The 19204-nt window shown below is 42.8% G+C and overlaps 1 protein-coding gene across 1 annotated transcript in view; it reads left to right on the forward strand.

Annotated features, from left to right (window-relative positions):
* loxhd1a (lipoxygenase homology PLAT domains 1a) overlaps window positions 1-19204 on the forward strand; it is a gene marked incomplete at both ends in the record, with an annotated part of 62305 nt that overhangs the window by 38247 nt on the left and 4854 nt on the right. Inside the window, 20 exons of the mRNA XM_079524014.1 lie at window positions 89-249; window positions 804-1134; window positions 1633-1784; window positions 1880-2013; window positions 2243-2394; window positions 2813-2917; window positions 3401-3529; window positions 3954-4121; window positions 4260-4441; window positions 5004-5120; window positions 5809-5971; window positions 7907-8061; window positions 8437-8646; window positions 9519-9648; window positions 11492-11694; window positions 12087-12272; window positions 13510-13637; window positions 13912-14029; window positions 15940-16117; window positions 18576-18761. Coding sequence (XP_079380140.1) covers window positions 89-249; window positions 804-1134; window positions 1633-1784; window positions 1880-2013; window positions 2243-2394; window positions 2813-2917; window positions 3401-3529; window positions 3954-4121; window positions 4260-4441; window positions 5004-5120; window positions 5809-5971; window positions 7907-8061; window positions 8437-8646; window positions 9519-9648; window positions 11492-11694; window positions 12087-12272; window positions 13510-13637; window positions 13912-14029; window positions 15940-16117; window positions 18576-18761 — 3288 coding nt within the window. The remainder of the gene's footprint in view (window positions 1-88; window positions 250-803; window positions 1135-1632; window positions 1785-1879; window positions 2014-2242; window positions 2395-2812; window positions 2918-3400; window positions 3530-3953; window positions 4122-4259; window positions 4442-5003; window positions 5121-5808; window positions 5972-7906; window positions 8062-8436; window positions 8647-9518; window positions 9649-11491; window positions 11695-12086; window positions 12273-13509; window positions 13638-13911; window positions 14030-15939; window positions 16118-18575; window positions 18762-19204) is intronic.

Below are 19204 nucleotides of genomic sequence, written 5' to 3' on the forward strand. Positions count from 1 at the left end.
TGTTGCATCCCTAAACTCAGTGTTCAATGCAACACAACACCCCGTGAACCGAAACCGTGAAATCAGTCATTCTGTGATTCTTTCCCAGTGATAAACTATGAAGTGACAGTGGTCACTGGGGACCGTCATGCGGCTGGAACCAATGCCAACGTCTTCTGTCAGATCTATGGAGAACATGGTAAAACGGAGCTCATCAACCTCAAGAGCCGCTCCAACAATTATGAGCGTGGAACCACTGAGATTTTCAAGGTCTGTCTGTCTCATTATGTCTAAGCAATGCATTTGGTAACTTTTGTGCCCACCGCGCTCTGAATTAAGGTAACTTTTGTGCCCACCGCGCTCTGAATTAAGGTGCGTTACCTGCTCCTGCTTAAATCATCATTGTAATAAGGGTAAAAGGTCGCACAGACCAAGACAGTCAGACTGCGTCACTGTTTTATTCTTTACATCATCAATGGACAGACGTTTCGGCTAGCCAGCCTTCGTCATCAGTGTCACTGATGAAGGCTGGATATATATAGGATATACATATCATGATTTATTGGAAGAAACCAAGCAAGTATATGTTAAATCAGACATTAAGCACCCCCCATAGCCCAAATAGAATGATTATCTAGTATATTGCATTAAAATAAATAAATTAAATAAAATAAAGAAAAGAAAACATTGAAAAAATAAAGAAATCTGTGGCCTGATGCACATCAAACTGGGGGTCCTTGAAATTAAAAAGGTTGAGAAATACTGGTCTAGTGTTCTACATGCAAGTAAATAGGATGACTAATGTAACGTTGTGCTCTTCCTAGGTTGAGGGCCTCGATGTTGGTAAAATCTACAAGATGCGCATCGGCCACGATGGAAGTGGCATTGGTGATGGCTGGTTTCTGGAGACGGTGGACTTGAAGTGGCTGACCATGGGCATGGTGCAGGTCGAGGTGAAGAAGGAGGACACCAAGAAAGACAAGAAAAAGGACAAGAAGAAGAAGAAAAAGGAGGAGGAAGAGTACGAGACCATTGAGCAGCTGCAGGAGGTGGTGATTTCGTTGACGTTTCCTTGTGGCCGCTGGCTGGCCAAGGATGAGGAGGACGGGGAGCTTTGGGTTGAGCTGCTGTCTGAGGACTCTGAAGACCTGGAAGGTGAGGAGAGCATTGTGACATGTTATTTGTAAACGCATTGGTTCCCAAACTTTCTCATGTCAAGGACCCCCAAATTGACACTAATTAGCCCACGGACCCACATTTGAAAAGATATGCCAGGGACCCCCATAAGAGAAGATTTTTACGGCTCTAGCGGTGATTCTCAACCTGTTTCAAAGTGAAATATGAGCTTGGCCAATCTCTGCATGCACGTGCCAATGCTTAGTGCCCATGCACAAGTGCAAATTGATTGACCTGACCAACCCACTAAAGAGAAAACTGCATTAAAGATACTGTATAGACGGAGTTCACAGATTTGGCTGAAAATCTTCCTAACGAGTTCCTGCCGGATGTCACTCCCTGCCTGCGTATGCCAATGCTCAGTGCCCATATGAAACTTGCAGAGGAGAGAGTTTTCTTAATTTTACAATAAGTTTTACGGTTATTCACATATTATATATTTTGGTGAATTTAATTGTATGACTGGTTGCCTTGCAGCGATCTTGTATGAGGTTCATGTGTTCAGTGGGACCATGTGGCTGGCGGGGACTGATGCCAACGTTTACATCAACATCTACGGAGAGACGGGTGACACAGGAGAGAGACATCTCCGGAGGGCCAACAACCTCAACAAGTTTGAGAGAGGCCAGGTGAGCTGCAGTTTGGACTGCGTAGTGAAGCGTGGACCCATATGACTCCCGACTTGTCTTCACTCTCTGTGCCTGGCCTGTCCTGTGTTGTCCAGGAGGATGTATTTGCGGTCACGGCAGTAGAACTCGGGGTTCTGCAGAAGTTAAGGATCCGTCATGACAATAGCGGGGCCAGCGCTGGCTGGTTCCTGGACAGAGTGGAGATAGTAGACAGCAAAGATGACACCACGTACGTTAAATGTTGTACCCACTATTTTGTTTTGGATTATATACTGCATCTCGATCCAGTAAGTAAATCAATCAATCACCTTAGATATCATATTATATTCGACCCCATACCACAAATTATGACACTATCATTATTCATTAGACACATTAGGCGACATTACATTTCACATATACCAAACCAGGGCCAAGTATAAATGACAGTTAAAAAAGATATGACAATGCTATTCTAGATACTACTTCCCTTGTAAACGCTGGTTGGCTGTGGATGAGGACGATGGGCAGATAGCCAGGGAGCTGGTTCCTGTGGATGAGGCCTTCATGAAGAAGGGTGATGATGAGGATGATGAAGATTCTGAAGCTACACTGGGTCTGGAGCAGAAAGGTGAGAAACAAGCGTCATGTTGGTATTGTAAATTATAGGGTTGGGGAAGAGGAGCGCTTGTTTTTACTTTCGTAAATTACTTAAGGCAGCCGCGTCGACAGCCTTGAGGCTCGCAAGCCACGCCCTAGTGAACCCTCAGGCTGGCGAGTGCTGGCAACGAGCAGCCGATGAGTGCGCCGTATGAATTGACAAGCTGTGGTGGACGGAATTGTTTATGGCGTGACACAAAACGAGCGCTCCCTTCCTCCTGAATTAGATTAATCTTTTATTTGTAATTTTGTTGCAGTTTCTTGTCACTGCAACGCATGAAATAGCCTAATGTTCAGGTCCTTGACAAATAAATATATTGAGCAATCCCAAGTTTACTTTGTGATTGCTGTTGGGTGAGTTTCATTTGCTCAATGTTCTCTTGTGACAGCCATGTCCACAACCTACACAGTAAAGATAAACACAGGTGATAAGAAGTATGGCGGTACAGACGCCAACGTGTTCATGATCCTGTATGGTACAAAGGATGATACAGGTAACAACAACAGACACACTGATGCATTCTTACCACTTGCACTAGCCTCAACGACCTTATGGTGTATGCAAAGGCTAAACGTATGTCAATTAGATAGCATTTTATGTAGACATAGTGTATAGTTTCATTGTACAGATATTTGACTGTTAGACGGATGTTAGGCTCTTAGCTTGCTTATGATCCTTGATGACTATTTCTATTTATTTGATGTGTTGTTCTTGCTTACTGTAAATCGCTCTGGATTAAGTGCATCTGCTAAATGCTTAAATTGGCAACAATTCTTGACAATAATTACCCCCATGCAGACAACTGGTAAACCATCCTGGTCACATGAATTCACATTATGTGAATTCACGTGACCAGGATGGTTTATCAGGCTAGACAAGTCCCCCCCTCCACTCCCTGTGAACTTTGTCGCCCATGAGGGGCGGCCCAGGCCACAGGTTAGATAATACCTCAATATCCCCTGATGCACATCAACAGGCGCAATAAGCATGAAGGCTTCAAAGAACAACAGGAATAAGTTTGAGCAGGGTATGACCGATGAATTCATTGTGGAAGCTGTGGATCTGGGACAACTCAAGAAGATATGCGTTGGACATGACAACCGTGGTAAAGACAAATATTGTTGTATTATTCTTTTTTTGTCTCTTGGCTGAATGGTAGAAATGTTATCACGTAGGAGACCTCGGTTCCAATCCTGAGTACATAGGACACTCATAGATGGGACCCCCAAGGGTCTTTGAGGGGTTTACAAGGGGTCCACATTAAACTGAGGAACAGTTAAGCCCTATTTATTTTTGGGCTTGACAGATGTTCTTTTATGGAGGACGGCGGCCCCTGGCACTAAATCGTTTCAAACACATATCAATTTGTATCAATGTAGGGGTCCTTGACATGGATGTTTGAGAACCACTGATGTAGAACATAAACGTTACGAATTGCAGGTTTAAATGAAGACTAGGGTTTTTTTTATTGTACACAATATACACATACAGCACACGCAAATGGATCTAAATTCGCATCAATGTCTCAGGAGGAGGATCAGCAGGCTGGTTCCTTGACTCGGTAGAGATCGATGCTCCATCTCTTGGCCAAAAGTTATGTTTCCCGTGTGGTCGGTGGTTGGACACAGGGGAAGATGATGGAGCCATTGCCAGGGACCTGTTCCCTAACACTCTTCAGACAGTGTATTATACACCATGTATGTATGTATGGCATATATTCAACTAATCCAGCACTTACATTATCATCGCTGTTGATCAGAAACCTTCAAGTACAACAAGTATCTAATGTGCATAATATATTAATACTTAATAATGTCGTCTTGTGTTTTCCTTAGTTGTGCCTTACGAGATTAAAATCTGCACCAGTGATGAGTTTGGAGCAGGGACGGACGCAGACGTCTCTATTGTCCTGTATGGACGGAATGCAGTCTGCAGCCAGCAGAAGTCTCTGTGTGTGAACAAGAGAGAGAGGAGGCTTTATTTTGAGAGAGGAGCTGACGACATGTTTATTGTCGAGGTAAACAAGACTAGCTTATGGTCTTAAATACTGTATTTGAGCAAGAGTATTTGAGCAACTGCCAACATTAACCACTTGAAATCCTGTGTCCCTATTCTGCAGACAAACATTTTGTGAAAATAGCTGATCTACAAGTTCACAACGTGTCATAGATAGATGCAGCTATTTTCAGGAAGTGATTTGGTGCAGGGAAATACTAGGAACTAGAATAGGACCCAGGATACTGCAGGCTTTTAAGTTTAATTGGTTGGTAGGAGGACCATGCCACCGTTTTTGCGCATTGACTTAATGATGTATACTTTACATTACTGTTGAGGCTTTCAAAGCATAACATAGGTTTTTATGTTCTTAAATGCATGTTCCTTAATCCTTACCTCGCTGGAAGCCACTGGAGGATTCTAAAGCTTTTTTTTAGGCAGTTCTGCAGCGACATTAATTCCACAGTTCAAGAGTACATCGCAGTTATGTGGTCAATGTATTAATCACTTGGCCCACTGGGATCTGGGATGTGCCCTAGCCTGTACTAAGAAGTGTTACAGATTGCATATTTTGTGTCCTGCAGTTGGAGGATATTGGCGACGTGTTTGAGAAGATTCGAGTAGAACACGACAACCGAGGAATCAACCCCGGATGGCACCTGGACCGAGTGGAGATCAGGCGGCTGCTCAGGAAGGGAAAGGTACCCAGTGGTGGAAAAAGTACTCAAATGTTTTACTTAATAAGTACAAGTATCAATACTGCAATGTAGAACTACTCCTTTACAAGTAAAAGTCCGGAATTCAAAATTTAATTGAGTAAAAGTACCATTAGTATTGGCATCAAAATGTACTTAAAGTACCAACAGTAGAAAGTACTCATTATGCAGAATGTAGCATTGCTTAAAGCAAACATTAAAAGTCCATAGACCTGGCTGCCACATGATGTCACGAGTGAAAGCCAGATGTTGGATTATTTGATTCATCAAAAAAAGTTATCAATAGAATACAAACTTGACTACCGTTTATGTTATGTAGATTTCTGACTTTGCTGATCTTGATATCCTTCCCACCCCCCCTCTTCTACTTCTTTCTTTTTCTAAGGAAAAATTATATATGGGAACAGGAACTATGCACAAAAACACATGTCACTCTTTTTTATACTTTGTAAATCTGTGATGAGATGTGGCAATAAAGCTGATTCTGATGAGAGACCCGTTGACAAAGAGAAAACAATCCTTTCTTTGGTCAGCAGGTGGAGGTGTTCTCTTTACTAAAAGGTTGAATGACTTTATTGCACACAGGCATGCATCCATGCACAGTGTGGTACTTGAAGTGTCTCTCTCCAGGGTTCAGAAACCATCATCTTCTCATGTGAATGTCTCTCTCCAGGGTTCAGAAACCACCATCTTCCCATGTGAATGCTGGCTGGCCAAATCAGAGGACGATGGAGAAATAGTGAGAGAGCTGGTACCCTCTGACATCATCACTCAGAAACTGTCACGGGACGGCAACCTGAAGGTCACTGAGGTCGAAGTTGACGACGCACTGGAGCGTATGTCCATATGCACGAACGCACGCACGCACACGCACGCATACATGCACACATGCTACATGCAGTTACAGTCACTGTCTGTGTGTATTGTACACACAGTACACACAAGTGTCTGTGTTAGAGTACACACAAGTTTTACAGTAGGATACACACAAGTCTTTATGTGTGAGTGCCGTGACGTGACGTGAGACAAGTCCAGGTGTGACTTTGGATTTTTCCCATTTCCCAATACAGCCTACTTGCGCGTTGCACACAAGTAGGCCATAAATGGCCTACTAGTGCACAAGCAGAGCGTGCAAGTACTGCCGACCGCTACAAACTTTCACATCTCAGCCTCTCTGTGAAATATTGGTTTCAATATTGAGTTATTAGGTTTAGCTATGTGCTACGTACCTAGTCACTGAAAGGTACATATCTTCATATAAACAGTACAACTTACATATATACATGTATACATGTAGGTTGTATATATGTATATGTAATTTGTAAGTTGATACTGTGGTTACTTGGGTTGTTTTATGCGTATGCCGTGGCTGCATGATTCTGAGAGTGACGTAATGAAGATATGTACCAATGCCAGGGTATAACTGGCTTTCGATGGTGACGTAATAAAGATATGTTTCAGTGTCGGTTGGATTAAAGATAATGCCTCTATGTATACATGTATGTAATCTGAAACCTACCTTTATTACGTCACCATCGAGAGCCAGTTATACCCTGGCATTGGTACATATCTTCATATAAACAGTACAACTTACATATATACAAGTTTATATGTATATGTAATTTCTAAGTTGATGAATAGTATACTGTGGTTACTTGGGTTGTTTTATGCGTATGCCGTGGGTGCATGATTTGAGAGTGATATAATGAAGATATGTACCAATGCCAGAGTATAACTGGCTCTCGATGGTGACGTAATAAAGATATGTTTCAGTGTCGGGTGGATTAAAGGTAATGCCTCTATGTATACATGTATGTAATCTGAAACCTACCTTTATTACGTCACCATCGAGAGCCAGTTATACCCTGGCATTGGTACATATCTTCATTACGTCACCATCGAGAGCCAGTTATACCCTGACATTGGTACATATCTTCATTACGTCACTCTCAAATCATGCAGCCACGGCATACGCAGCGGAGCACCGGACAAACAACTTTACTTGCACGCTCTGCTTGCGCAAGTAATTATCAACCCTAACAATATATATATTTTATCCACTTCCATCCTAGTGTTTCTATATTGGGCATGTCATTATAGATAGGTGAACATTTTTTAATTTATTTGATCTTATTTTAAAACGTAGAGGTTTAGGCCACTACATGACCGCCAATCCGACCAATATGTCTTGGTGGGGGCTATGTCAAAGTACCTGTCTGTGTCCCTTTTATGTCCTTATATGGAGACCCCTGATGCCATTAGTATATGTATATATAGATGATACAGTACTGTATGTATAGTGTAAAGCAGAGGTTCTCAAAGTGGGGTCCACGGGACCCCTAGGGGTCCTTGAGGGAGTTCCAGGTGGTCCCCAGCTAAATGATAGTTAGGAACCAAATGGACCCTTATGGGTCTGTAACTCAGAGAGTGTACAAATGGAACCAAATGGACCCTTATGTGTCTGTAACTCAGAGAGTGTACAAATGGAACCAAATGGACCCTAACTGGTCCAACATTTGGTTCCATTTGTACACTCTCAGAGTTAAATTAACTTTGATTTTACAACATACATTGCATGGGGTCCCAGATATAGAAATGCCATTAAATAGGAGATGAAATGAAAATGGTTGAAAATCACTTATGGTGGTCCTTGGCATATATTTTCAAATGGGGGGTCCGCAGGCTAATGAGTATCATTTTGGGGGTCCTTGACCAGAAAAGGTTTGAGACCCACTGGTGTAAAGTTGTACCTTGTCTGTGCCCTCCTCCAGTTCACACGTACAACGTGTCAATCATGACGGGTGACGCTTACGGTTCCGGCACCGACGCTGCCGTCTTCCTCACCATATATGGAGACATGGGAGACACCGGAGAACGCAAGCTCAGCAAGTCAGAGACCAACGGCAACAAGTTTGAGCGGGGATCTGTAAGAGAACATAACATGCACTGTTCGTTGAACCCTGGGAGTGTACGAATGTACATTTTTACACTCAGTCAATTATAGGTGGTGTAAATGAAATATCTAGTTCAATATCTAGTGAGAGGTTTTACTTAAGTAAAAGTGGTTAATGCATGTTTTCCTAATAACCCCAATCTACAAAGTAACTATAGTAACTCATGATTTCAAATAATTGTAGTTGAGTAAAAAGTATAATATTTGCCTCCGACATGTAGTGGAAGTAGAAGCATGTATTGAAAATTGAAATATCTCTTATATCCATTATTATTGTTATTATTACTATTATGATGAATTATTATATGACATGTGCGTACATGCCACAACGTTCTCTGATGGTTGCAGGTGGATAAGTTCACCATGGAGGCGGTGGACCTTGGACAGGTGTTCAAGGTGAAAATCCGCCATGACAACAGCATGATGAGACCTGATTGGTACCTGGATCAGGTGGAGGTGTACGACGCCGACACCGAGGAGGTGTTCCTGTTCCTGTGTGAACGCTGGCTGTCCAGGAAGAGAGAGGACCGACGCATCGAGAGGGTCTTCTACGTCAAGGTAGCACACGTGCGTGCGCGCGTGCGTGTGTGCGCGCATGCGTGCGTACAAATGTCTTCTAAATCCTGACAGTTTTCTGAAAAACCTTTCATGTCAAGGGTCCCCAGAAATAGATGTAATGGCTGCCAACCACAATCTGAAAATATGTTGTTCCAGGGACCAACCAGAAGAAAAGATTTTACTTAAAAACGTTTGCTGTGAAAGAATATATATTCAAAGATTTGCGCCACATTTTCAAGATTTTTAGCAGATCTACTGCCGCGCTATGAGCTTGTAGATCTGCTATTTTTCAACAGCTAAAGTTTAAAATAATGGTTAAGTGGTTAAAAGCTAAGGCAACACAGATGCGTCCTCAAGTCTAAATGGGTTAAATAGATGATTATTGATTGATTGATTGATTGATTGATTGAATACTATATTAGTCATATAGGGACTTGGGACTTGATTCCATTGTAGTGCCAATCAGTGTTGCCATGTTTGCTTATCATAAGCAACTTTGGCCATCACTTTTTGTAAAGTTGATTGTAAATATTGGTAGTTGCTGCGGGTTGCGTTCATTTGGGCTTGTTTCTAATTTTTTTAAATTGTCATTTAAACCATTGGTTTTCACATATTTTCACCTTAACCTCCATCTGAAAATGTTTTGTACCAGGGAGCCCTATACACCGTATTTTTATGTTTTTTATAATAGCCGATTTACAAGCTCGCAACAATGCGTCGCAATGTAAGTTGTGAGCTTGTAGATCGGCTATTTTCAAATAACCAATGAATTGTACACAGTATGTAGGTTACAGTATATAGGTTACAGTAATGTGGCCTAGTTGCTTGTTTTCGTAGACCTCATTGCTTATTTCTCTCGCTGATTGATACAGGATTATGAGGGGGAGAGAGAGGGTCTGGACAGCAAAAAGAGCAGCTCAGCTCTGCCAGTACTGGACAGTAATATGAACAAGAAGAGCAAGAAGAACAAGGAGGTGGAGGAGGACATGGAAGAACTACCTAGTAAGTAAACAATATAACACTACTAAATTGTCACCATGCCCATTGGTAGCCATAGAATAACACACAGAGTAGGCTAGTAACAGCCATACATCAGGCAACAGTTTGCTGCTTGTACCTTCGCCATAATTTGAGGTGGTTGATTTTCAACCAGTTTCAACATGTCTAAATTGATAACATTTTTCAAAAAGTTTCAACTACTTTGAAAACATTTCATTCTATTCGTCTTACAATGAAGCATATACTGTACTTAAGCCACATAGTGTAGGGGGACACTATGTGGACCCTAAATGGACCCTTACATGTCTGTAACTCTGAGAGTGCACAAATGGAACCAAACGGGTTCTATTTGTATACACTCTCGAGACCCCTTTTCCACCTGGGTTGAACCAGTTCAGTTCTTTTTTCCCGCCTAGTATGGAACCAGTTCAGAACTGAAATGAATTGGTTCAGAACCTTAAAAGTTGCTTCGGAAATGGAACCAAAAAATGTCTACCAGCACCCAGGTTCCAATAATCTAGAACGGAACCAGTTCTAGAACCAGAGAACTCTCTAGGTCGTCCTCAGACGAGCCCTCCATCGTCGTTTCCAGTCATCCCGGTTCTCCATACATCTGGCCAGTTCGTTGGTACTTTGCACTCCTGCATCGCTCTTGAGTACATCCACATATGTTAGCGTGGGACGTCCTCGTGATCGATGCCCGTGTGTTGGTTCCCAAAGCACCAGTTTGCTGGCTGGCAGTTCTTGATGCCTTTGGCAGTGTCCTGCTAGTCTCATTCTCCTGGCTGCTATTTTCTGGCTCACCCTTGGTAATCCCTCATACAGAGTCTTGTTAGTAACATGTACAGTCTTGCTGATGTTAAGTACTGCACGCAGCATTCTGGTGTAGCACCCGTCAAGGGACTTCTGCAGGGTTGGCTTCAGGGTCCAGCATTCACTGCCGTATAGGAGAACAGACTCCACTGTTGCGTAGAAGAAGCTGAGTTTGATTTGTCGGGGGAGATTGGAGTTCCATACACTGGTCATGCCATTCAGGGCCCTCCATGCAAGTGCCTTCCTCACTTTCAGATCTTGCTCGGTTGAGTTGACCCATGAGCCCAGGTACTTGAAGTCCTTGACTTCCTTCAGCACAGTGCCTCCTGTTGTTGTGAGAGGTGGATGCTCCGGTGAGATGCCATAGGTGATAACCTCAGTTTTCTTGGCATTTAGCCTAAGGCCAACATTGGCACACTCCAGCTCTACTCTGTTCAGGAGTTCCTGAGCTTGTTCCACGTTGTCGGAGAGCAGGCTGATGTCATCCGCATAGTCCAGGTCTGTCAGGACTACTTTGGGATGTCGTCTCGACCTCCTTGGTGTTAGGGTGAAGCCAAGATCCTGCTCTCGTCCACTGATGGCTTTCCTGAGTGCATAGTCCAGGACTATGATGAAGAGGAAGGGAGCTAGGGTATCCCCCTGCATTACCCCAGCCCGGATATCAAACTCCTCGCTGTTGCCATCTGGGGTCACCACCTTGGCCCTTGTTCCTGCATACATGGTCTCTATTGCCCGGAGCAAGTTGGGAGGGACACCGTAGGCCTTAAGGATCTTCACCATTGTGCCTCTGTGAATAGAGTCAAAAGCCTTTTTGAAGTCGATGAAGCAGAGAACAGCAGTCAAGTTATCCTTCTTCACCTCCTCAATCATTCTCCTCAGTGCCAAGATCTGTGCTACGGTAGTTCTCCCCTCTCTGAAGCCATTTTGGTTCTCCCTCAGGAGAGGGTCGATGGCATGCCGTATCCTGTTTAGGACAACCTCCGGATGTCCGGAGGTTGTAGTGATTACTATTATATGTTGCTCTCCTGTGCAGTCATTCCCTACCACATCAGCATCTCCACGGGTGTGGATCGGGATGCCAGCACCACCAGCAGGGCGTTCGTGATCATCACTGGAGCCAATCAGAGGCGGACCCAGAGACTGTGGCTGGATCATGACGACGGATGCTTTGAGGTCGGAAATCTGGAGAGCTTCCAGATTGACGGCGCAGATGTAGGAGAGATCAAGAATGTGGAGGTGAGGAAAAAGAGACATGTGAACGCGCACGCACGCGCGTGTCGCCTTGTGCACGCATGCAAGCACACACACATTGGTATTACTATACTTGGGCAATGGGAGGACATAGCAGAAAATATAGCAGAAAAATATTTAAAAAATAAATAGCAGATCTTGTACCTGTAGAATAGATAGACAATTTGTGGTGGTGTGTGACATCACACATCACATCAGTGCACAACTCAATGGGCAAAACTCTAACCCCAGCCCCCAATCCAAACCTCTAATGTCTAATCTGAACCGTAAGTTTTAACTATAAAACAACCATTCCTGTTGTGAGGACCAGGAAATGTCATTGCATGCACACACGCACACGCACACACACAGTAATGATTGCGTGTCTCTCCATGCAGCTCGGTCATGACGGAGCCACTCCTGAGAGCTGCTGGCTGGTCGATGAGCTGGCCGTTGCCGTGCCAACCAGAGGGGTCAAATACATTTTTCCCTGCAAGTGCTGGCTGGCCAAAGACAGAGGAGACGGCCTGACTGCTCGGCTCTTCAACGTGCTGGATGCCGACATCATCGCCATCACCCAGCAGGTATAGAACAGTGGTTCCCAAACATTAGGAGAGACAGCAGGCAAACGATCAAAATAACAATTCTTCTACATTCTCTAGTTGTGTAGAGTAGAAATTCCCTGTTCGGTGTCCCCCAGGGCTCGATCCTTGGTCCACTCTTGTTCTCCCTTTATATGCTCCCGCTTGGAGAAATCATCTGCAGCCATGGTATCCATTTCCACAGTTACGCTGATGATACCCAGTTATATCTGTCAGTAGATCCAGATAGCAGCGACCCACTCCTCCCCCTGTTAAACTGCCTTTCCAGCATTGAGCAGTGGATGAACAACAACTTCCTTAAACTAAACCAAGAAAAAAATGAAATCCTCATCATTGGTACAGACGATCAAAAGCTTGCAATAATAAACCAATTCGGAAACTTGTCCTCACAGGTCAAACCAACTGTGAAAAACCTGGGTGTGATTCTAGACCACGATTTAAATTTTGAAAAACACACATTAGTAATGTCACAAAAATATCTTTCTACCACCTAAGAAACAAGAGTCAGACCAAGAAAATGTTATTGTCTCGCTTAGATTACTACAATGCACTGTATACAGGCTTGCCCAAGAAAACCACAGACCGTCTACAACTAATCCAAAACGCAGCAGCCAGAATCGTAACAAACACCAGGAAAAGGGCCCACATTACCCCAGTACTAGCATCCCTACACTGGATCCATGTCAAATTTAGGATATATTTTAAAGTTATTTCACTTGCTTTTAAAGTCAAGAAGGGCCTGGCGCCCTCCTATCTGTCAGACTGCCTACATGAGCATGTCCCAGCTCGCCCCCTCAGGTCACTCGGTACAGAACGGCTGATCGAAATCCCAACAAATGGCAAGAGACACGGCGAAGCTGCCTTTGCCAGTTACGTACCGAGGATGTGGAACTCTCTTCCCTTACATATCAGACTGGCAACCTCAGTCGACGACTTTAAGAGGCGGCTAAAAACCCATTTCTATGACCTTGCTTTTAACTGATTTTGTTATAACCTTATCTCATATACACTGTTAATTTCAACGAATTTCTACTGACCAGATTTGAAGCTATTACTTTTGTTTTTACCCTTGTTAAATTTTCTGCACTTATGTGATTTTATTACTTGTATGTAAAGCACTTTGAACTACACTTGTGTCTGAAAGGTGCTCTATAAATAAAGATTATTATTATTATTATTATTATTATTATTATTATTATAATGTCATCTCTGTTGTCAGGTCATCTATGAGCTGTCTGTGGTGACAGGTGACGTGCAGAATGCAGGATCGGACACACAGATTTACATGTCAGTGTTTGGAGCCAATGGGAGCACTGAGGAGATGCCACTGGCCAAAAATGAAGATAGGTGACTGAATGCAGACCGAATGTGCCCATGGATGCACATGAAATCTTAAATGCCCATTCCTGCAAACACCATACCAAACCCAGTAGTTAGTAAACTTAAATAAAGTTTGGTATTTTTATATAACCAAAACCTTCAATAATTTGCCCCCTTGACTCTTATCTAGCTATTGTGCCACCTTGTGATGTTATATTTTGTCAATTAAATATATTTTAAATAAAGTACATTTTCCACTGTTACTGTAACATATGATCTGTCTCTATGTGGTGTTTGGCAGGTTTGAGCGAGGTCAGGTAGACGCGTTCAGCCTATTGGTTGATGATATTGCCCCCCTGAAGAAGATGAGACTGCGTATCGATGGATCCGGCAGCCGACCAGACTGGTTCCTCGATCAGGTATGCTCAGGCAACATTCACAACAGTAACAATATAGGTTATTAAGGTTTTTGTTCAGACTGCAGGCAAATGTTTCTCAAAACTGATCGTTAGCACTGACTCTCCAAACTGTTATGTGCAGATCAGATTTCTGTATTCTGACATCATCAAAGGGAACAGGCAAAATATAAAAACTTTGTCTTTGGGTACCATTTCAACTTTGGTGTGTCTCGTATGGGGATTGATCTCCGACGTCCCAGTCTCGGTGAGGTCGTTAATGTCTCAGACACTAAGAGGCAGTCCAAGGCCTGGACGTGACAGCGACATGTCAGAACCACATCTAGCATACCACTTTGACCACAACAAAACAGTACTTTCTCTCTGATGAATATGTCTATACGACGAAGTCGTCAGGAATGACACGAAGTCCAGTCTGTCCACACCTACAGTAGGACTTAAACCTAATTTATGCCTTTATGAAAAGAGTGTGAGTATGAGAGTATGAGTGTTGATGTGCACTGGTGTTTTCTTCTATTGAAAAGGTCTGTTTTGTCAAATGACTTGCACAATACAATTTTTTGCCACCGCATAAATTAGACTCAAGAGACTCCAAGCATCTTGTGTGTACAGCATTACAAACACATATGGACATACAGGTAGCCGCAGGAACTAAGCGGATGGACGAGAATGAACAAATGTTGATGCAAAATAAATATTCATATAAATAATAATGGGACTGGTGTAGGCCAGGGGAATACAAGAAAATTGGCCTATTGTAGAATATAAAAAACGAGTTCCTGTTTAACACAAAAAAGACATTTCTTCTTTTTTTTATCGAATGAGTTCCCAGATTGTTAATATATAATACATATACAATTAGTTACAATACTAATACATGTATTATGTTCTGATGGGCCGCCGTGCACCAATTGAGTTAAGTTTATGTGACAATATATTGCAATAATGTGAAAACGACCCCATTCCCGAAAGACTCCCATCCCACACTTCCCGCCTGATAGTTAATTCCTTGTGTCAATTGTGTTAATCAGTCAATCAAAGGTTTTGATTTTAAATGTGCTTTGATTTTCATTGCATATACCAGAGAGAGGGAGAGAGAGCGAATAATGTAGGGTTATTGCCTGTCTTAATAAAAAAGACCCATGTTTCTTCGAATAGACTCAATAGAGCAACAGCCCAGTTTAAAACTTTGTTTGGTTTGTGAGAGCGTTGCTGTCATTAATATGGAAGGTACGTGGGAAACTATACTGTAACCTAATATTGATATGTCTGAGCCAAAGTTTGACTTTCATAGTAATGACTTAATGTACTGTACAATGCGTCCACATCCTGCCTTGGGAGGGCAGGGACTACTGTGATAAAAAAACAAACAATAACAACCCCCTCCCCCCCTCTTATTAATTATTCCTTTACATTTCCAGAAGTGACTGCTTAATTTATTTGCGCATAACATGAAAAGGAAAATGTCCCATTTAAAGAGGATGTAATGTGGTTTAATGGTTTCTCTTTTGCAAAGATGTAAAGATGTGCTGTTTTCTGCCACTATGTTGCAATCTAACATGATATAGTATCATGTCAGCATCATGGTCCGTATCATGGTCAGTATAATGGTCAGTATAATGGTCAATATAATGGTCAGTGTCAATTTCAAGTTCATGTTTTTTCCAGTTGTCAGCACCTCACCACAGCTAATGGTGTGCTTTACCTTTTCTACTACTGACATGATACTGCCATATTTATTTTGACCCTCTTGTGAAAAAATGTTTATCCGGACCGCTTTGTGCGAGACACACATTGAACTGTGAACTACTTGTCTGATCAGTGCTCTTGTTATAATTGACATGATACTGACCATGATACTGACATGATATACTGACCATGAATTTCTTGTGGTTATCATCAAATCATTGTAGTTGATGCTGCGTAACCCGGCCACAGAGGAGGTCTCTGTCTTCACGTATGAGAACTGGCTGTCCTCAACACAAGGGGCAAAGAGGACCATGATCTGTGAGATGGCTGCTGTAGTAGACGATGAACCCCAAGTAGAGGTCACCACCTACACCATCTCAGTCAAGACCAGCGATGTGGCAGGTCAGTCTCCAGCACATTCAAGCTATTAATACAAATAGAAACACTCTCTGGGTTAAGTGAACATCATTTTATTGTGTGGATTGGGGTCCCAAAGATAGTTATTATTATTATATTTTTTTATCCCACGATTTTTCAACCCATTTTTTCACCCAGTGTCAATTATCTAATGTAATCCTGAGCGCTACACTTCCTCTGCCAACCTGGGGGGGGGGGGGGGGGGGGGGGGGGGCAGCGGACTGACCTCATGCTTCCTTCTATGCATGAGGAGTCCAAGCTGCTTCTTTTCACCTGACAGGGGGGAGTTAAAGCATTTATTAACCACCAAACCTGGAGGAGCAGGTGAGAATCAACGTATGCCTACAGGCAAAAGTCAAAACACAAATATGACAATTAAGTAGGGCATTCATTTACAAAACAACAAACAAGTGCAACCAGTGGTAAAAGTACCTGCCCACCAGCAGGTTTGGTTGAGCGTCTATGGATATGCGAACACAATTACCTGTGTTCAGGGGAGGGAAGCTGGGCGGGGAGGGTGATATTGGTCTACTCATTGGTCATTGCATGTATTCCATCAGCAGGGAGTGTTGGGTGGGAGTAGTAGGACGAAGGCTCTACGCTACGTCCTCCCGGTGAGGGTTCCTCCCAGTGACAACAACACAAGAATGTGTGTTGGGAGGAATCAATAAAACAACTAAATTGGGGGGGAAAGGGTGTATTTTTTTAAAACAAACAAAAAGTTGAAATATGTGTCTTAACATTGAACGACATTATTTTGTATTTATGATGATAAATGATAAATGATAGATGATAAATATATGATAGCCTAGATACATCTTAACATTGAATCACCCAAAGAAAAGGCTGATTTCCCCCAACCCACCCAACTGGTTGGGGCGATTGGATCCAACTATCACCATTCGTATGGAATGGATGCTTGCTGATTGGAGCCCATACTATGGCTTGATTTCTTGGGGATCGGGTGAATATGGAGATGCAAGGCTTCTGCCTAACTGTGATGATTATTCATTATAAAGAGTCATAAACTCGCTTTCATATAATTAGGCATAACTAGTAACATGTTGTTGTAACTTACTGCAATCATTCCACTGAATTACACAGCCGAATCAAGATTATTCTGTCCTCTGTGGAATAAAGATTGTCCATTCTTAATGCCAATTAATTTCACAACACTAATTAGTGCAGCTCTCTGTATTGTAATGTTGCAGATTCCAGCTTCTCTTCCCTGGTGCAGATGGTTTGAGGTCATGCAGAAACAATAGGTTGTTTGACTGGAACAATGAAATGAACTATTTAGAAATCTCTTCAGATATAACACAGCTTTGCTCCTTCAGCTACGTCCTAGGAGATAGGAGCTAGGTGATAGTGAGGATAGTAGCTAGGCTAAGGATAGGAACTATAGGAACTAGCAGATAGGCGCTAGGGGTAGGAGCTATATGTTAGGCCTACTACTGTAGGTGATAGGAACTGGGCACTATAGGTGGTAAGAGGTGATAGGAGCTAGGTGATATGAAATACAGTAGTTGTCTGAGCTGACTTCAAAGGACCCCTGTCTCTGCCCATGGCAGATACTGTAAATTAAGACATAGTCATGTAGCACCCCTGAGACTCTGGGAGGAATAATAAGCCTGAGCTGTCATCACGCACGCACGCACCCACCCACCCACCTACCCACCCACAAGCAGACGCACGCACACACACACACACACACACACACACACACACACACACACACACACACACACACACACACACACACACACACACACACACACACACACACACACACACACACACACACACACACACACACAGACAGAGTTACCGCAGTGCTGAAAATATGCACTGAGGGGTTTTAGGAGTGAGAGAAATGTACAGTAGTCTTCCTCTGCTGTTTTGCCTGTATCAGTCCAACTCTTGGATGTGGTTTGAGTTAGACTGTTTTCCAAAGCATAACATGGTGTTATATATACATATACTGAATGTATATATATATATATATACATATACTGTATGTATGTATGTATATATATATATATATATATACGCACGCACGCGCACACACACACACACACACACACACACACACACACACACACACACACACACACACACACACACACACACACACACACACACACACACACACACACACACACACACACACACACACACACACACACACACACACACACAGTCCCGAATATAAGACTCTGATTATAAGACAACCCTCATTTTTCAAGACTCATTTGTGGAAAAAAGAACATTGAATGTCAAATAGTCTAGTCCCTGATTATAATACGACCCAGTTTTTTAGGATATTTCCATTGGAAAAAAATGTAGTCTCATATTCAGACCAATAGGGTAGAATAATAAGCAATGTATATGAGCAAAGCTGTGACTAGACAATAACACAATGGTCTCTTCCATATGTCCTCAGGGGCAGGCACTGATGCAAATGTCTGGGTCATCATCTTTGGAGAGAATGGTGACACCGGAACTCTGGCTCTTAAAGCATGCCAGAAGTCAAACAAATTTGAACGCAAGCAAACGGACACGTTCCGCTTCCCAGACATCTTCAGCCTGGGAGACCTCTGCAAAGTACGCGTCTGGCATGACAACAAAGGTTAGCCAATCAGTGGTCAGATGTGCTGTGACATTGTGGGTGCAGCAAATTGTCTGAATAGCTTAAGCCTTATTTTAAATACCAAACACAAATTGGACAATGTTGTTGTGTAAAAAAAAGCAGATCTACAGTACGTTGCATTGGGGCATGGGGCGACTTGACAAAGCCGGAAGCACCACAGTAGATTTGAACCCACAACCTCCACAGTGGTGGGCAGTCACGTTAACACAGCGCCACCCGAGTGCCCTCTCTCACCATCATATAGTAAATGGTGAATTAATATAGCACTTTTATCCAAATCGCTTTACATAGATAGTGCATTACATGTACATTCACACACACATTCATACACCGATAGCAGAGGAAACCATGCAAGGCACCGACCTGCACATCGGGAGCAATTAGGGGTTCAGAGTCTTGCTCAAGGACACTTCGACACTAAC

The sequence above is a fragment of the Electrona antarctica genome (genome assembly GCF_951216825.1).
Source record: "Electrona antarctica genome assembly, chromosome: 16".
Taxonomy (NCBI): Eukaryota; Metazoa; Chordata; class Actinopteri; order Myctophiformes; family Myctophidae; genus Electrona; species Electrona antarctica.